This window comes from Cataglyphis hispanica, chromosome 3 (genome assembly GCF_021464435.1).
Source record: "Cataglyphis hispanica isolate Lineage 1 chromosome 3, ULB_Chis1_1.0, whole genome shotgun sequence".
Taxonomy (NCBI): Eukaryota; Metazoa; Arthropoda; class Insecta; order Hymenoptera; family Formicidae; genus Cataglyphis; species Cataglyphis hispanica.
In genome coordinates, this window is record NC_065956.1 from 6058073 (window position 1) to 6075778 (window position 17706).

At 34.8% G+C, this 17706-nt stretch overlaps 5 protein-coding genes across 8 annotated transcripts; 2 read left to right on the plus strand and 3 right to left on the minus strand.

The window, feature by feature from the left end:
- Positions 1–581: 581 nt before the first annotated feature.
- On the minus strand, positions 582–6732 carry LOC126848314 (LHFPL tetraspan subfamily member 3 protein). The gene is made up of 6 exons (XM_050589116.1): positions 6534–6732; positions 5376–6265; positions 4743–4937; positions 2391–2478; positions 2020–2174; positions 582–1849 (listed from the first exon to the last, which is right to left on the minus strand). The coding sequence occupies exons 2-6, from the start codon at positions 5590–5592 to the stop codon at positions 1617–1619; spliced, it is 888 nt and encodes a 295-aa protein (XP_050445073.1). The 5' UTR covers positions 5593–6265; positions 6534–6732; the 3' UTR covers positions 582–1616.
- Positions 6733–6762: 30 nt separating this feature from the next.
- LOC126848313 (pre-mRNA-splicing factor 38) lies at positions 6763–8785 on the plus strand. Its single transcript, XM_050589115.1, has 4 exons — positions 6763–6862; positions 7444–7727; positions 7867–8234; positions 8318–8785. The coding sequence occupies exons 2-4, from the start codon at positions 7564–7566 to the stop codon at positions 8701–8703; spliced, it is 918 nt and encodes a 305-aa protein (XP_050445072.1). The 5' UTR covers positions 6763–6862; positions 7444–7563; the 3' UTR covers positions 8704–8785.
- Positions 8778–11426, minus strand: LOC126848310 (vacuolar fusion protein MON1 homolog A). The gene is made up of 7 exons (XM_050589113.1): positions 11024–11426; positions 10605–10927; positions 10272–10515; positions 9903–10187; positions 9614–9804; positions 9441–9543; positions 8778–9305 (listed from the first exon to the last, which is right to left on the minus strand). The coding sequence occupies exons 1-7, from the start codon at positions 11303–11305 to the stop codon at positions 9165–9167; spliced, it is 1569 nt and encodes a 522-aa protein (XP_050445070.1). The 5' UTR covers positions 11306–11426; the 3' UTR covers positions 8778–9164.
- Positions 11427–11547: 121 nt separating this feature from the next.
- LOC126848097 (UDP-N-acetylglucosamine--dolichyl-phosphate N-acetylglucosaminephosphotransferase) lies at positions 11548–17663 on the plus strand. Of its 3 annotated transcripts, XM_050588679.1 has the most exons (8): positions 11548–11939; positions 12078–12192; positions 12450–12895; positions 16078–16266; positions 16361–16431; positions 16542–16705; positions 16777–16848; positions 17177–17663. In XM_050588679.1, exons 1-7 carry the CDS (start codon positions 11770–11772, stop codon positions 16840–16842), a joined length of 1221 nt encoding a protein of 406 aa, XP_050444636.1. In that variant the 5' UTR covers positions 11548–11769; the 3' UTR covers positions 16843–16848; positions 17177–17663. The 3 variants fall into 3 exon arrangements, with proteins under 3 accessions (XP_050444636.1, XP_050444635.1, XP_050444633.1); XM_050588678.1 differs by lacking the exon at positions 17177–17663 and having other exon boundaries at positions 16777–17003; XM_050588676.1 differs by lacking the exon at positions 17177–17663 and having other exon boundaries at positions 16542–17003.
- On the minus strand, positions 12911–16049 carry LOC126848098 (beta-1,4-mannosyl-glycoprotein 4-beta-N-acetylglucosaminyltransferase). 2 transcript variants are annotated; one of them, XM_050588681.1, is made up of 3 exons: positions 14935–15121; positions 14369–14639; positions 12911–14279 (listed from the first exon to the last, which is right to left on the minus strand). In XM_050588681.1, the coding sequence occupies exons 2-3, from the start codon at positions 14525–14527 to the stop codon at positions 13149–13151; spliced, it is 1290 nt and encodes a 429-aa protein (XP_050444638.1). In that variant the 5' UTR covers positions 14528–14639; positions 14935–15121; the 3' UTR covers positions 12911–13148. The 2 variants fall into 2 exon arrangements, with proteins under 2 accessions (XP_050444638.1, XP_050444637.1); XM_050588680.1 differs by lacking the exon at positions 14935–15121 and adding an exon at positions 15130–16049 and having other exon boundaries at positions 12912–14279.
- Positions 17664–17706: the final 43 nt, after the last annotated feature.

Here is a 17706-nt window from a genome sequence, read left to right on the forward strand (position 1 = left end):
AAATCTCTACCAGTTAAAGATGGTAGATCTTGCAATTTACATGAGAAAGTACTTGCCAGTTTTACATTACACAGAATGCTCATATAGAAAGATCTGACATAATTAGAATATTAGTTCTGTACAATAATAATTGTGGTCGAACAGTCTTTTCGTGGGTCTCTAAATGACTTTAAAGATGATCCCTTCAGAGTTGTCGAAAGAATTGAAAAAAGGAAAAACGAAGAATAAACTAAACGGCAATTTGAATCGAACGGTGTTGAATCAAGCACAAGATGCTGAAAATTTTCCAAATATAATATTACAGACGATTCGTTATAACTTTAAAATATCGCCGCACAGCAGACCTACGCAGGCTGTCGCCTAAAAATCATGCAAGTTATCGATTAATACTCATAATAAACTTATTCTGTATAATATCATTAAATACACTAGTCAAAATGACATATATGCCGTGTTTGCCTTGCACGTCTTTATGTTCGGTATGTTTTATGTCAACGAGTTATAAGAAAATGACAGTGATGCAGGAATGAAGTTGCATAGCAAAACGCACATCGAAACCGATGTAATAATAATTTAACAAGTTTTACGATCCAACAATATATGAAATCATTGTTTTTTTATTAGACATTAGCGACACTCAAGAGGAAAGTCTTTTTACATATAAACTTTACGTCTTTTCGTCGAATCAATTAAAAATCGCCAAGTTGCGCACGAGTATTCTATAGCTACGTAAAATATTCGGTAAATATAGTAATTTTAGTACAAAAAATTGATTCACAACTTTATTCTCGATACTATATCGTAAAGGCACGTCACAATAATTAAGGACTTAAATAATTATATAACATGAATATACTTTCTGCTTTCTGATAATAAGGCACGGATTGTGTTTATATAAAATTTCTATATATAATAATTTTCTTTCGAATTATATATCGCGTTTAACTTATATATAATTCAACACATTTAGAAAATCTAATATACGATTCTTAGAGAAATATATAACTGTTTGATTTAATATAATTAACACAATTTAACATGTCTAATTACATTTACATAACACACATTAATATATAAACACAAGCATGAAATTAAAATAGAAAAAATTTAAACAGAAAAAAAAGCATTTTTCTTATTATAAAGTGGTCATTTCAAAAAATGATATAAATGACACTTTAAGACTCATATTTAATAGATCTTCTATAATCTTCATTAGAGAACTTTATAATAATTATATGTAATAATTGTATATATATGTAGAGAAAGTCTCTCAATAGCCTAAGAAAGACAACATATCGATGAGATATATGAATACATATACACATGTAAATGTAATATTCACGGCACAAAAACAATAATGAACGTTTAATGGCTGAGAAAAAATTTTTATCATTGTATCTGTCTTATACATAGTTTCGTTATTATAAATAGAGATTCTATTCCTGGTAAAACATTTAACGTTGCAAATGCAAATAACCCGAGCGATTGTGCGTTCAAGTCAAGGCGCATAACTTATCCATCATTTCTTTTTATGTACAATATTGCTCTTCTTCATGTTTCTGGCAGACTATATACAGGTTTATTTAATAACCTTCGTTTTTTGACGATTAATTATCTCAAAGTTGGAAATTATGCTGCGAATGATTGAGAGTATTTGTCGACATGGTGTGTACTGGATGTGACGGTGCCGGAGTGTACAGACTATGATGCGAGTGCGACTTCGCCCTAGAGAGCTCGCTGTAGCGATCTTGTTCAGGCGGTGCCACTAGGAGGACTGGTCTTAAAGACAGGGATTTGCGGGAGCCAGCTACGCTCTGGGCCTCATTAATGTAGCCTGGATTCACTTCACCTGAAACAGATATAAAAGAATTGATATCATTAACAGTGAGATACAATATTTTTCATTATAGATTCAAAAACAGCTGATTTATTCGCTATAAATTCGCTATAATTTTTATTCGCTATAAATATAATTAACGAAATTTAATGAGAATGTTCAAAGAATTGCTGGCTAATCACCTTTGTACAGGGATCCGTTATTGAAAGGCTCCGGTTGCAATCTTACGTGCCTGGAGGCCAAAATGAAGGCAAGAGCCGACAAGGTAGCCGCGTCCAGAGCCGCAATCGCAGCGAGCGGTATCGCCCATCTCACGGCACAAGCGCCAGGATTGTATCTATCGAATAATTTTTTAATTACTAGTTTTCTCACGTTTATTGTACAGATTGCAATTATATTCTTAATGCATAACGCAATAGTTGTATACTTAAATATGTAAATTATTGGTGCAACGCGATGTTAGAATAGAATTCCAAAAATCTTTTCTTTTAATTCTATTTGTAAATCTTTATTTTCCATGTACAAATATATATGCGCTGTACAAAATACGCACCTAGATGCAGCTGCGCCGCATACGGCGCGAATTACCGATGAATCCCAGCCAAGAGGATAGATGCAAACTCCGACCGCCATGCAGATCGCTGAAAAGGATATTTGGAATATTATTTCACTTACATAAGACGATTATTAAATTATGTTTACAAGGCGATTTCACTTGAAGCTTAGACGAAACGCAAATGTCGCTCGCTTCGCGGTATAAATATTAAATTTTTCTCTTTTCTGAAGTAATTGTATGTTATGTGCAGAAGCATAAAATTAGTTTAATGATAAGCGCTAAGTGAATAATGTTTCTCGGCTTATTGACAATTGAATACTTTAATTATATGCCTCGTCGAGATTTGTTTCTCCTCTTTGCGGTTTTGTTATTTACATCCGCAATCTGTCAGACATAGGCAGTGTTCGTGGCATTTATGCGTGCGTGATACGGATGTGATTGCGCGCAGAAAAAGAGAGGTCCCGGTAGTGAAAGGAACTTGGTACAAGTCTGTAACTTGTAACGCGACCCGCGTTTTCCACGACGCGGCGATATCTCGACGAGCGATCTCGACATACTTTGACGTACAAACTTTGACGTATGTTACACTCTAAAAAACACAGAGAATCTTTATAATTTACTATAATTAAAACGTCTCGTCTCTTGGTGATACATTTACCTTATTCACGTTTCATGATATGTGCAAGACCGATTGCACCTTTCACTGTCGTGATTTGAGCCATATAAAGTTCGCCAGTTTGATTGCAACGAATACGCCAAAACTTTATTGCTAGAGAGACAGACTTATATAAGTTACGCTCATTAAACAAATTATATGCGCATCAACATCGTGCAACGTAATATTATGTAATTTTCGCAAATTAATTGCTTTGTTAGGTATTGGTATTGTTTTACGTGTAATTGCAAAATGTATAAACAAAGTAAATTCACATAATTTGCAAAAAGATAAAATATTGCTTCAAAAACTTTACTATTTAAGAATGCAGATTAAGTATATAATAGATACGTATCATACAAGAATATCGAGAAGCAAATTGTTATAATTAACGTAATAGATCAGTGAAGTGCAAGAATGTATTAATTAATTGAATACATTTCGCGTCGATGAAATTAATCCAAGCAATTGAGAGCAGAAGGCGGTCTGCATAAAAAGAGATAAAGTCTCGATACAAAGTTGCAGCGGAATATCGATTCGATCGCAGTCGGTTTGCGTTAATCATAGAGACATTGCCGAACGGTATATGCAGAGAGTGGCTTGGGCACGTTATAACGGTCTATTCTACATTTCGCTACGAGTCATCGGCGACCCGCCGGCGACGTTCACGCGCGATTACGATTGCAAAACAAGAAGCTACGAGATATCCAACTCATACATGTACGGCGTGCATCTAAAAAGACCCCGTGTTTTAGCAATACGCCTATTCGGAAATGGATTCCCGATAGAGAGCCAGTAAAATCATATATCAGGTTGTCTGCTAAATTCTTGTAAAAAAAATTCTCTGATCTTCTCGTATTTTTATGTTCAAAATATATTCTAGGTAAGTAAACAAAATTTTTGTAGAGATTTTGTGGGCGCAATTTTTTAAAATAAGTTTTTTTTAATTCTGTTTATTGTGCGTTTTTTAATGCTCGATTCTAATGCTGAAACAAAATGTATATATCCTTGCATAAAAGAAAAATATCAAAAAAAAATGTTTAAATAGTTCTAATAACGGTAGACGCGAATGTCGTATTTGACAGCGCGTCATCCATGAATGAAGCGATTATTCTCGCAACGCTGTGTTATTATTACTTCAGTTGTTGCACAAGCATGTTGAACAATTCTGCGGTTACCGCGCACTTTCTAAAGCGAATAAAAATGTCGATGCGACATTTATTCAAATAGCGCATACGCGCGAGATATATATTGCGAACGTTTAAATTTATAATTATTCTCAACAACCTGGATCTCTCCGTGAAATTTTCGCGAAAGAGCTTTCTCGCGAGCGCAAAACCGTAACACGAAAACAATTTCCGTGACGATCGGTATCACTCTAAAATCGCTTTAAAATCCCCTACCTGACGGAGATGAAACCGATCGATATAAATGCCACATTAAGCGGAGCGATTACGTCATTTCCCGGCCCCTGGACGCTAGGGCCCGACGCGGCGTATCGGTGCAATTTGCAATTGCATCTCGCTGATAAGGAATTACTGTCTAAATTGCAGTAATGGGCCGCGAGAGATGGCCTAGCTAGCGTTGCACTTTCTAAAATAGAAGCGCAATTTGCGCGCGTTCCGGGAAGCCTCTCTTGACGCGAGAATGTAGAAATCAATGCTTTTTTTTACAATGCATAACAGGCTAACTACCTGATATCACTTGCATCCAGGCGCACATGTAGAAAACGGTGGTGCTTTGGCAGAAGAAGAACATCAGCATTGCGCAGATCGCCAATAATGCAATCAGCACTGCGACACCAACTAGAATCGTGCTGACTCGAAAGGGAACATTGGCGATTGTCGACAGATCATCCAATCGACCGATGCATTCCTCGCCTAATTCACCTATAATATGGAGTATCAAACAACTTGAATTAATCGATAAAATAAAATCAATATTTAATTAATCTTTTCGTAAACTCTTAAAACGTTTTAAGAGTAAGTAAGTTTTTTACTGATTATTAGCAAGAAATATTGACAATATTAAGGGAAATAAGAAAAGTAATAAAAAAGAAAAATAAAATCTATCATATATTATAATATTAATATTTAATATTTAATTTATTATATTTAATATTTAATAAATATTATATATAATAAATATTACATATATGTAATGTTTCTTTAGATATTAAAATACATATATGTACAGATTCTTATATTATTATTAGATTGTGATTGATAAAATAAATGTGTATTTTATAATAAACTTTTTAGCTATAAAAAAGAAACCAATTCTTTTTTATATATAAAATAGTAAATTGTACGAGGATGCAAACGTACCATTTCCACCATAGCTGCATCTGGTCCACAGACCGAATCTTCCAGGATTCTCATGCTGCAGATCGCCGAGCCATTCCGGTGTAACAAACGCGACTACACCGATGATTGCGTAGCATATGGTGAAGATACCCCACAGTACCCCGATCGCCTTGGAATTACGAATGTAATTGGTCGCGTACATATGCGAGGACTCTACGTACTCAATCTTGGAACCCATCCTGGTGTCGTCGCAAAGTCGATCGTCGATCTCAATGTAAACAAACTCGATGTCTTGACCGAGGCCGGTTATCGAAATACGCTTGTTCTTCCTCGCCAAATCATTCAATCGTTAACTGCCGCGAGTTCCATATAACGGAACGTTAGAGAAAGATTGCCGATTAAATCACCGGAAAAGATGAAAATTCATAGAACACGCCGAGTTTCCTCGCACTGACCCGAACGGTTATCACACCTGGCAGAAGGTCGTCGATCTCGAAACGTATTCACCACCGTCCGATTGTTCGACAACAATGGAATCACCGTGTGTAAGACACGCGCGAGTCACATTCGCGCGGGGAAACTTCTCTCGCGCGAACAAAGAACCTGTGTACTTTCGCTGCTTTAACGATACACACGACCACGACGATTTCTCGCGATTAAAGAACGCTCTCCCTTCGTGGGTCCGACGTGAATATCTTTCGGAATCGTGGAACTGGTCTTGGGTTTCACAATAGAGCACGGACGGATCCTCTTATTCGTTTCCTGGTTGTTTCTTCGGTCCCAGCGTACTCCAGAATAATCAATGACAGCACGATCGTATTCGCGTCAGCGTTATCCGTGACATTTGCCCAGGTTGCGTTCACCAGTCATTAAATATGTATACAGGCACGTTTCCTCTGCTCAACGATACACTACGGAATGCAGAGTAAATTGTTAAAAATCAAACCTTTTAAATGATTCCTTGCAAGATTATGAAAAATTAATTAACGATCTCATCGATTATGATTTGCTTTGTAATTAAAATCATATCTATATATCCACATTCTATCTAGATCCAAAGAAGATAAATAAATTAATAAACAAAAATAATCGTTTATTCGTAAGAAAGGCGGGACGATTATTCAAAGACTATAATGTTTTTTCGCGTATGACTCTGACGCCACAGAAACTTCAACTCACCGTGTCAATCGGAGAGACGGACACTTTTCGCGAAAAGTTCTTAAACGAGGATATTGATGACGTCACAGACGTAGGTCCTCATCGGAATGCGTGAAAGAGGAGCCAGGTATGGAGGCTGCGCGATCGGAACGTTATCGGCGTGATCACTGTTGCTCGCTGGCTGGCTGGCACGTCGAGACCTGCACATGCACATACGCGGCGCATGCGACAAGCGACCGGCTACAAGGACAAGCGGGGAGTGCCTCGATCCGGAAGAAAGACGAGGAGAGCGATACAACGGCGCGCCTCAAGATGGCCGTTCAAGTGAGTCTTAGGTCTCAGGTTGCCAGGTGAGCCTACGAGGAGAGACAGAGATAGATAGATAGATAGATAGATAGATAGAGAGAGAGAGAGAAAGAGAGAGAGAGAGAGAGAGAGGTCCGCCGTGAATGGTCCCTTACGGAACCTTACAGAAGAGAAAGGTGTGACATCAAAAAGGTGGCACGTCGCTATACATACATATGGCTGGTTTTATCGGAACGGATTTCTTCATTTGCATATATATAACGGCTCTATTCCGCAAAATTTATAAATTTTTAAAATTATCTTCTAATGTATATATTTTTTAAATTTTTTTAATTTCAGTATACAGGGAACATATTTTTATATGAAAATAATATTTACGATGGCAATATTATTTATATATTATATACTATTATTGCGTAATTTAATTAATTTAAAATAATTAATTTAAAATATATATTAATACCTCTTAGAAAGAGAGAGAAGGAGAGAGAGAGAGAGAACAGAAGAGAGAGAGAGTAAAAAATGTTAATATTGATGTTGAGAGAAATATGATATTAATATTGAAATACCTTTCTTAATATTAAACTTTTCAAACACAGAGAGTATGTATGCTTCGTTCTCTTAGTAGATTTATCGTGTTTTATCGTGGATGCATCGGATACCATAAAGTTGTATCGGCCGCGCAAAGTGCATTTCTGGCGCTCTCTGGTGATCTCTTATCGAAGCTTCGCAGAAAAATTCGAAAATGGCGAACCGCACTGTGAAAGACGCTAAATCTATTCGCGGAACAAATCCGCAATATTTGGTGGAAAAGATCATTAGATCTCGGATATACGACTCCAAATACTGGAAGGAAGAATGTTTCGCCTTGACAGCGGAATTGTTGGTTGACAAGGCGATGGAGTTGAGGTTAATAAAATCAAAACATAACCTTTATGAATATCGCTTTTGCCGATAATATTATTCTAATTTCTTATCGTTTAATAGATAAATATCAACATTTGTGGAAAATATTCTATTTCCTAATTAATTTTAATTTTGTTTATAGATTTGTAGGAGGAGTATATGGTGGTAATGTAAAACCCACGCCATTCCTCTGTCTCATATTAAAAATGCTTCAAATACAGCCTGAGAAAGACATTATAGTCGAGTTTATAAAAAACGAAGAGTTTAAATACGTTCGCGCGTTAGGTGCACTGTATATGAGATTGACTGGCTCTTCCCTGGATTGTTACAAGTATCTCGAGCCATTATTCAACGATAACAGAAAGCTTAGGATACAAAACAAGCAGGGTGTGTTTGAGCTTATACACATGGATGAATTTATTGATAATCTTCTCAGGGAAGAAAGATGTTGTGATGTTATTTTACCAAGGATTCAAAAGAGATATGTTTTAGAAGAGAATAATGAGCTAGGTATATTACTTAATTATTCCCAATGGATATAATATGATGTTTAGCTATATCTCTTTATAAATGTAATCATTTATATTAAACAGAGGCAAAGGTCTCAGCGTTAGAAGATGATATGGATGACGGTATCGAATCGTCAGAGGAAGAAGAAATTCCACCTATTAAGGAATCACCCCGTAAAAGACCGGACGATCATGAACGGGAGAGAGATCGTCATAGGGATAGAGACAAGAGACATTCTCGATCCGAGAAGAAATCCGAAAAGGACAAGCAGAGGTCAAGAAGCAGAGAAAGAGATAGAGACAGAGATAGGAGAGAGCGTAAACGCAGCAGATCGCCGAAATCTCACTCGTCATCACATAAAGATAAAGATAGAGACAGGGACCGTCATAGAAGAGATGATAGAGAGAGGGAGAGGGAAAGAGAGCGAGAACGAGATCGGAGAAGAGAACGTGATAGAACTAGACATTAAAATATGACAAGTACATCTTTTGATCAAGTGCTTATACAAATCGAATGAATGGGAGGTGAATAAATTGGTGATCCTTTTCTTATTCTCATCATTGTTTGAATGTAGTTAGCGCCGATATGACACATTTACAGGAATTCGGTATTAAAATCACAATACGTATCCAGAGTCGAATCCGTATAACTGGTATAACATATTCAAATATATGTATATACATTTTCATATCACTTATGTTATTTTACATTTGCTCCATTAAATAAAAAAATAGTGAGCAGTATCGATACATAATGGACGAGTAATAATTATATACCTGCTCTCTTAGAAACTAATTACGATAATGTTTTGCTTTGGAACCCTTACACTTTATGCATTTCTCACGTTTCATAACGTGTTTGGTCGACAAATGTTTCTATATCACTTTTATATACTCTTATATTCCAAAAAAAGAAAAGACTTGATAATGTTTAAAATGTAGGCGAGTTCAGAATGAATAATCTCTCTTCCTCTTTCTTTATCCACTTTAATAATTTACTCACTGCCTCGATAGCGTCCGGTTTTGTTACTAGAGGTTCAAATGTTACATATAATTCGAAACCAGAAGCAACCTAAAGAGAGAGAGAGAAAAGATGTATATTTATATATATATATATATATATATATATATATATATATATATATATATATATATAATCAAAGTAAAAGAAATCTTGCAATCAAATTGGAAATAATTTTTTTCTCACCCATGCTAGCATTGTTTCCTTATCCAGCTGCTGGAATATAAGTTTTAAGGGTCGACTAGGAGAATGCAGTCTGTGATGCAAACACTGATAAAGCCCCAATAATCTGAAAAAAATTTTATTTTAGCGCAGGAGTTATATACAAATCGTTTATTGAACAAATTTGTAAATTTTACCGTTCTATTTCTTCATCCGTTGTATAAGGCGGTTGAAGTCCGGGACTCCAAAATTGCGCGGTACTTTTGCATTTGTACAAAACATGTCGCATCTCGGGTAATCCAATGTCGGCAGTCGTTATCGTTGGTTTGTTCATCGATTCGTTTATCGCTTCTAAACAATTCGTCCGCCGCAATTTCTCCACAATTTTCTACCACAGGAAGAATTCATAGATAAATTCATATCATTCATATGAATGTAATTTTTCATTATGCAAGTCAATTCAATTCGATTTGCGATAATTCTTACTTGTTTGGCGTCCGACAGTACAAAAAATACATCCCTATCGACAGTGAGTAATAATAAACATGCCTGGCAATCTTCTGACAGATAAGAAACATGACCATGCATGTATCCATTGGAGTCGAATTTCGGAAGGCAAATTGGTGTCCAGCTTTCCGCAGTTTTGAGCGATTCTGAACTATCTACCAGATTTTGTATTATATGCAAATCCATTGGATGGAGAAAAAATTTATTCATTCTGACTAATGTTACCAATTGATTGTTAGCTAGAAGTATTGCGAATACTAAATTCTGAAAAAAAAATGTTTTTCCCTTTAATAATGTAGTATTTATATTAATTTCAGAAATAAGCAAGTATTCTAATGCTTTTTGTACCTTAATTTTAGCACATGTTTGAATGATTGTTTGTGTAATGGAACTTCTCATGGAAGGAAGTAGGGGCAAACATTTAATGGCCCCTAAAAAGAAAGCTGGCTCTCTATCCATAAAGTTTAATAAATGATCTATCAGTCTTTCACTGCCAGTTAGTAATCTTCGTAGATCAAAGTTTCTTCTTTGATCGTATACTCTATTCAACTGAGACTGTGTCAACACAGAGATTATCTGATTATATACATATCTACAATAAATAAATATACTATAATGTGCATAAATATCAGATATGATATACTTTATGAAGACTACTTTTTTTTTAAATATAACACGTACGTTAACTGTAAAGTGAGCTGAGGTACACTTTCCAATGTCTTGGACACTGCCACTAAAATTAATGGACCCTTCACAACAAAAACAAAGTTTGTGTCACCCGCGTGTACTGATCTAATCATATCACTGCCCGCTTGAACAAATGACACTAGAGCCTGCATAACTCCCATAACTGTGACTAGTTTGTCTTCTGAACTGTACCTAGAGTATATCGGCTTTCCCGCCTGGCTCAGAATAAAGATATGCTTCTTTTGCGCCAGCCATGTTTTACAACGCAAAGGATCTCCGTCTATGTTACTCTGACCCAAACGGTGCGCGACATCATCCTAACACACAAGTCATAAATGTTACGTTTACATTTGAAACGATTTATCAATATACATGATATGCAATCAACGAATGCAGGGACGTTACAAACTAACCATTTCGGCATCATCAAGAGAGAGGGTTTTTTCGGATTCCCGTGAGCTCGGCGCGATGGGAATGTCCTGTGTATTATCCTCCTGGATTTCGGATATGGTACTTGTAGTGCTCTCCTTCATCTGCCTGTCACCGTCGATGCTGCTACTCATCTCCTGTTCGTACTCGTCGAAGCTATCGGTGGTGACGAGCATCGTCTCCGTGGATGCACCGGGTTCGATCCCGGGTTCGGTTATACCGTCGTCGATCGTCTCGACGATGGTGGCCGATTCCTTTGCGGCCATCTCTACGACCGGGAATGTTGAACGATGAATCGCTCGCTACTCCGCGATTTTCGTTGATAACGTTTGACATTTATCGACAGCGGACCATCGTAAATCGGTCGCCATCGCTGCAATCAACGACTGCGTTCCAAAATTCATTACTAATGTGCTGGTAGACTGACAGTGAATTTTGGAACGCAACCAGTGTTCTCATCTCGATTCTTGATCGATCTCGATCGATTTTCGATATCGAGCAGCATATATGGCGGCGCCTACGCGCGGAGCCTGACAGTGAATAACCTGCGATAATTGCAAGTTGATTAATGAGTTGTCAATGCAAGTTATGTGGCAATCGCGTTATCGGCCTAACGAGTTATGTCAGAATAGATACCGGCTTCTGTACTTTTTGCGAGGACATTGATTCAAATGTGTGTGTGCATGTGTGCGCGCATATTTAAAACCGGTTTCACGCGTGCAGTTTTAAGATGAACACCGAGGACCAAACGTGGCTATTATTATTTCCAATATGTATCAACGCAATAATGTCTGTGAGTGCGTACTATTTGACTATTCACCTAATTCCGAAGATAAAATCTATGTTTGTCAAAGCTAACCTCTACGGTATTGACATGAGTAAGAAGAACAGTGATAAAGTGTAAGTGAGACGAGAAAATCTCTTATTTGAATTTAATGATATTTTGTATATAATATTATTATATTTTATCATCAAATTTATTTTTCTGTAAATTCTTGTACGCAACGATGCGTATACATGACCGGTTTATTCTTGCAGACCGGAGGCGATAGGTGTTGTTACTGGATGTGTGTTTCTCATAATAATGTTCCTATTTATTCCTGTGCCATTTACAGATCATATACTTAAAAATGAAAACTTTCCTCATGATAAGGTACAAGGAGAAACAAAAATTATAAACAAAAAGCTAATAGTAATTTAATTCTTTGTTTTTCTTTCAATTGGTTTTAGAAATTCAGTTGAATTTAAGATAGATATTTTTTTAACTAATATTTTTAGAAACTTTTAATTTAAAGATATATTTATACTATAATATTATTACATGTTTTTGTTTTAAAATATATATATATATATATATATATATATATATAGATGTAAATAATATAAAGAAATTTCTTTCATATATTACAGTTTGTTGAATTTCTGGCTGCATTACTGTCCATATGTTGCATGCTACTCTTGGGATTTGCCGATGATGTTTTGGACTTACGTTGGCGACACAAATTACTTTTACCTACTATAGCATCCTTGCCATTATTAATGGTTTACTATGTTAATTTTAATTCCACGGTAATCATTATACCAAAACCATTGAGACCATGGTTTGGTTTTTCACTGGATTTATGGATATTTTACTATGTATATATGGGAATGCTGGCTGTATTCTGTACAAATGCGATAAACATATTAGCTGGGATCAATGGTTTGGAGGTTGGTCAGAGTTTAATCATTGCCACGAGTATTCTCATCTTTAATATTATAGAATTATGTGGCAATCAATGGAAGGCGCATCAATTTTCAATATACTTTATGTTGCCTTATATAGCAACTTCTCTTGCATTATTCAAATTTAATTGGTAAGTTATATTTTTTTGCATAAATTATTCTTTTTTGATATTACAATAACGAATTTAAATATATGAAAAAAATATTTTTAAACATATATTTAAAATTTTCAAGCATATAAGAGTTTTATATGTATAAATCAATTAACATTTATATTTTGTCAACATAATATTTTAATGTATATAAATTCAGTGTATAATATTACGTTAGTGTACATTGAGTATTGAGTATGAATTAGTATCACAGTCGGGTGCGACCAGTATGTCAATAATAATCTAGTTTAGCATAAAAATTTTCTACCAACCAGTCATACTTCCATGTATTATTGAGAATCGTTTCAGGCGCAAAGTAGGAATCTCTAGATTTAGAAGCTCTCAGAAGATTGGTTTTACCATCCAACCACAGTCCGCTTCCTATTAGATCCTCGACGAACGGCACATCTATAGTCTTTTCAATATTAATCTCCTTAGACCGAACCTTATTGCGAAGACCGATAATAATATTTGCAGGCGCTTGGCACAGATTGCAATACCATCCGCCATAGTGATTTAAGTCTCCTATGACTAATCCTAAAATATCTCTCTCGCTGGTGTCTCCGTCCAATTGCTGTCGCAATATAAGTGAGTTAGATTGATAGGCGTTATGCATCAAGCCGACAGTGTACGCGCCGAGCGTTATCGTTGTTTTGAGTGGATGCTGCCAAAAGAAGCCATATACCGACCATCTTAATCTAAATCCAATAGGCTGAGCCCAACCGTCGTACACTTTGAGGAACATTAATGCCCTAGAGTTCAGTATCTGTTCAGGTTCCGTTATTACATAGATGTCATCGTCTCTTAAATTCTGTACTAAACTCTTAATTTTATCCCAGATGTATTTCGATACTATCCTCAATGGTTTGCGAGACTTTGCCGCTACGTTGATATATAAGATCTTTTTTTGTTCTCGCTGTAATAGTCCCTTAGACAGCTTGTGTCGAAAATTATCCTCCGCATTGTTAAAATCACAAATTACAAAAAGATCCACTACATTATAGAGTTCCTCTACTATCACTTCGGCGATGCCTGAATTGTATTCACTCAGAAAAAAGGTGTGAATAATGTGTCTAGCAGTTTTACGACGCTTCAGACTAATGTTCTGCTTCGACGCCATGATCGCCCTCCATACAACTTCGGGCTGTCCGCAGTCCCAGCCATGCCATCCTTGATTACAAATACATCTTTCTAGATGCTCATTGCTTCTCATCTTATGCTCATCTACTCCAAATTTCCAACATACAGTATGATTATATATTTCAAACAGTCTAAAAGTTTTGACATCTTTCAGTACTACTTCTCCATTGATTGTCTGATAACTTGATGATTTTTTACGATTGCCTTGATTTATTTGCAGTTCCTTTAATAATGAGAAAACATATTTTAGTTTTATTATAGGATATTTCAAATAAATTAATCATATGCATTATTAATTTACATTAGTTATACCTGCGATGTCTCAAATTTGACAAAACTGACAGGTGCACGAGTTGTTGACACAGTTAATTCAGCTGGCGGGGTTGTGGCGACATAGATCATAACAATTAAAACCTGCAAGATTAATAGAGTATACAGCAACGCCAGCTTCCCATCTAGACGGACCTGCATGGCATCGATCCCTGTGCTCAAAACATCTAATATTTCATTTTATGTCTCTGGAGAAAAATCTTGGTGGTTATCAAAGACATTTTCGTTAAGATCCTAATTTCATGAGCATCATCTGAGAACAAAGAATAACATAATTATTTTTCGCTATTATTAATACAATATATATATGATGTTTGTGAATGTCTTATAATGATAGATTTCATTATTTTTACATCATGACGTCTTTTAAATTTACATTTTTATTTGGAATCGATTTTTAGCTTATATTTTTCGCGTATTTCTATCTAACAAAATTCATTGACCTCATTTCTCGACAAAATTCATTGACCTCATTTTTCGAATATTTCATATTTCCTTTATATGTGTATGTGTTCTGTACGTGTGTGTGTGTGTGTATATATATATACTTTTTAGCGCAATTATTCTATACAATCGCGAAATGTAAATGACATTACAATAATCAATCACATTGTGGTAAAAATCGTGCGATAATTTGTCGATTAGGTTCACCGCGTGAATTAAACGTCCCGGCAGCTCCATCCGCCCCGCACGCATGTGTCATCGACACTGCCACAAATATTACGTAATAAAGCGTTGCTCACAATGCGATTTCCGTCGATGCGACGTGTCATTTAATTTACGATGATCACGATCTCTCTATTTCTCTCGTTGGATTGTCTACGCCAGTCCTGACGAATAATTTAAATGGATCCCACAGTGACTATACGATTGGCAACCGGCGTTGTCGTGCGATACCGCACATACTTTTAGTCCTGTCAATAGTCGCTAGCTGGCTGGTCCCCGTTGATCGGGCCTCCAAAAAAATCCTGAGGGATTCCTTTTGGTCTCCAGGTCGGGTAGGAGCACACACAGATACACCGCGACGACGTGAAAAACCACGCCCGAGTGCCGCACCAGCCAGCCGGCGATCTGCTCGTGTATTCATCGACAAACACACTCTCGGCACAAACGCGATCGTGACTATTCGCAAGGCGCACGCGTCTTAGAGAGGCATCTCGTTAACTGTAATCTATATATCATCCCTCGTTGTCGAGCACGAGTAACCGTCTTGCGGACGAATCGGGCCCGCCCATGAGTCAGAAGCCAAATATCTCACATTATTCCGATAAAAATTAATTTCTACAACGAAAATAAAGACTCTCGATGTCACATATTACTTCATCTTCTTATATGATTCTCAAACGCATTCACGTGTTTGTAGTCACCATGGTCGTTCTTCGTCCTTCCTTATACCTTATAGTCATGGAGCAATGGCGCATCTCAAATTCGTTCCTTCAGCATATGATGTTTTATATAGATATTTAATATATTCATGAATTTTTATTTTTATGTAGGCTATCAAATCTCTCTGTATAAATAGCACATATTATTAAAAAAATAAAATTTTTATACAAAATTAGGATGCATTTAAATAATATAATTTATTATAAAATGCAGCTTGTAGCATGTATAAAATGTAGCTATGTTAAGATGAGATTATAGGAATGATAATAGGATTAATAATTATAAAAATAATAATTTTGTTTAAGGTATCCATCGCAGGTTTTTGTGGGTGATACATTTTGTTATCTTTCGGGAATGACTTTTGCTGTCGTTGGTATCATAGGTCACTTTAGCAAAACAACTCTATTGTTTTTCATCCCTCAAATAATCAATTTTCTATACAGCGTGCCACAGCTTTTTCATTTTGTACCATGTCCTAGACACAGATTACCAAAGTAAGTTTTAGAGATAGTTAAGAAGCATTATTTATAAACAATTCTATTTAAAAAATTGTGATGAGAAAGACAGCATACATATTTTTATTCACAGATATAATAAAGAAACTGACAAATTGGAGTATAGTATAACTGTATTTAACAAATTAGAACTGAATATAATTGGTATGATATTTTATAAATGTGGCATATACATATATAAACATATTAGGAAAGAAATTGTTTATAATATTATATAATGCCATCATATAAAATTCAATTTTTCTTTACTCTAGGAAAGTTATTAATGTGGATATTAAAAACGTTCAAATTGATAAAGTGGCAAGAAGATGAAAAAGGTATTGTAATTTGCAATAATTTAACTTTGATCAATTTTATATTGATCAACACTGGTCCATTAAAAGAACCAACACTAACTACAATTTTATTAATAATTCAGGTAATAATATATATTTTTGAGCAAAAATATATATGTGTGTGTGTATTCAAAAAATACTTAACGTTTTTCAGGTTATTAGCAGTATACTGGCATTTATTATTAGATACCCTCTGGCTTCTATATTTTATGATATTTGAATAAATGTAAGATTACATATTTTTCTTATGTGTAAAAAATATGATGTACATATTTGAAAAATTTATACAAGATTATCTTCCTTTCTCTCTTTAGCAGCTATTGCAAATACAGATTTATCAAAATATCATATTATAATTTATAAATTACAAATTTATTAAATTATATATATATATATATATATATATATATATATATATATATATATATATAAAATTCTCTTCTCTTTATTACAGAATTTCATATATCTATTTTAAAATTTTACACAATGATATTCTGTATTAAAAAATATGTTAAAAATATGTAATTTATTAATGCATTTTTTATTTTCTACAGAATAAAAAATAAGTAAATACGGATTTTCATATAAATTTCTGATTATATGAACAATTATGTACATAATTCACTTAAAAACATTATCTGATGTACATAATACAAAAAATTCATGCTTTTAACACAAATGTCTAATGTTTAGTATAGACATCTGTGGCTTTTAATAGGCTACTGTCTTTTCTTTTTTTTCAATATATTGTAAAGTATGTTGAGCAAATAAGGCATTAATAAATATGATTTATGCTCTTAAAATTTGAGAATTACAATTATAAAGTAATTCACAAATATATATCAAATTTTAATATTTGCATATATTAACACAACATAGATAAACAGAAACATACAAATAAAACTTGCATTTCTCAAAAAAATTATCTATAAATATCAATTTATAATAAATATTTTAAAGCTTTGATGATCTGTGCAAACGGATTTTTTATATCACTAACCTTTTTTGTGCAAATCAGAAATTAAATGCAATTTTAAAAAAATACCATTATATAACCTCCACATAGTCTTTTGATATAAAATAA

What these genes read in the sequence shown, in the direction of transcription:
- LOC126848313 (XM_050589115.1), top strand. Translation starts at nt 7,564, where the DNA reads ATGGCGAACCGCACTGTGAAAGACGCTAAATCTATTCGCGGAACAAAT. An exon ending in GACAAGGCGATGGAGTTGAG is followed by an intron (nt 7,728 to 7,866) that starts GTTAATAAAATC and finishes TTTTGTTTATAG; the next exon opens with ATTTGTAGGAGGAGTATATG. An exon ending in AGAAGAGAATAATGAGCTAG is followed by an intron (nt 8,235 to 8,317) that starts GTATATTACTTA and finishes TATATTAAACAG; the next exon opens with AGGCAAAGGTCTCAGCGTTA.
- LOC126848310 (XM_050589113.1), bottom strand. Translation starts at nt 11,305, where the DNA reads ATGGCCGCAAAGGAATCGGCCACCATCGTCGAGACGATCGACGACGGT. An exon ending in TACTGTCGGACGCCAAACAA is followed by an intron (nt 9,805 to 9,902) that starts GTAAGAATTATC and finishes TTCCTGTGGTAG; the next exon opens with AAAATTGTGGAGAAATTGCG. An exon ending in AGGAAACAATGCTAGCATGG is followed by an intron (nt 9,306 to 9,440) that starts GTGAGAAAAAAA and finishes CTCTCTCTTTAG; the next exon opens with GTTGCTTCTGGTTTCGAATT.
- LOC126848314 (XM_050589116.1), bottom strand. Translation starts at nt 5,592, where the DNA reads ATGGGTTCCAAGATTGAGTACGTAGAGTCCTCGCATATGTACGCGACC. An exon ending in TGCGGCGCAGCTGCATCTAG is followed by an intron (nt 2,175 to 2,390) that starts GTGCGTATTTTG and finishes ATTATTCGATAG; the next exon opens with ATACAATCCTGGCGCTTGTG. An exon ending in TAACGGATCCCTGTACAAAG is followed by an intron (nt 1,850 to 2,019) that starts GTGATTAGCCAG and finishes TATCTGTTTCAG; the next exon opens with GTGAAGTGAATCCAGGCTAC.
- LOC126848098 (XM_050588681.1), bottom strand. Translation starts at nt 14,527, where the DNA reads ATGCAGGTCCGTCTAGATGGGAAGCTGGCGTTGCTGTATACTCTATTA. An exon ending in TCAAATTTGAGACATCGCAG is followed by an intron (nt 14,280 to 14,368) that starts GTATAACTAATG and finishes TCATTATTAAAG; the next exon opens with GAACTGCAAATAAATCAAGG.
- LOC126848097 (XM_050588676.1), top strand. Translation starts at nt 11,770, where the DNA reads ATGAACACCGAGGACCAAACGTGGCTATTATTATTTCCAATATGTATC. An exon ending in AAGAAGAACAGTGATAAAGT is followed by an intron (nt 11,940 to 12,077) that starts GTAAGTGAGACG and finishes TTATTCTTGCAG; the next exon opens with ACCGGAGGCGATAGGTGTTG. An exon ending in AAAACTTTCCTCATGATAAG is followed by an intron (nt 12,193 to 12,449) that starts GTACAAGGAGAA and finishes CATATATTACAG; the next exon opens with TTTGTTGAATTTCTGGCTGC.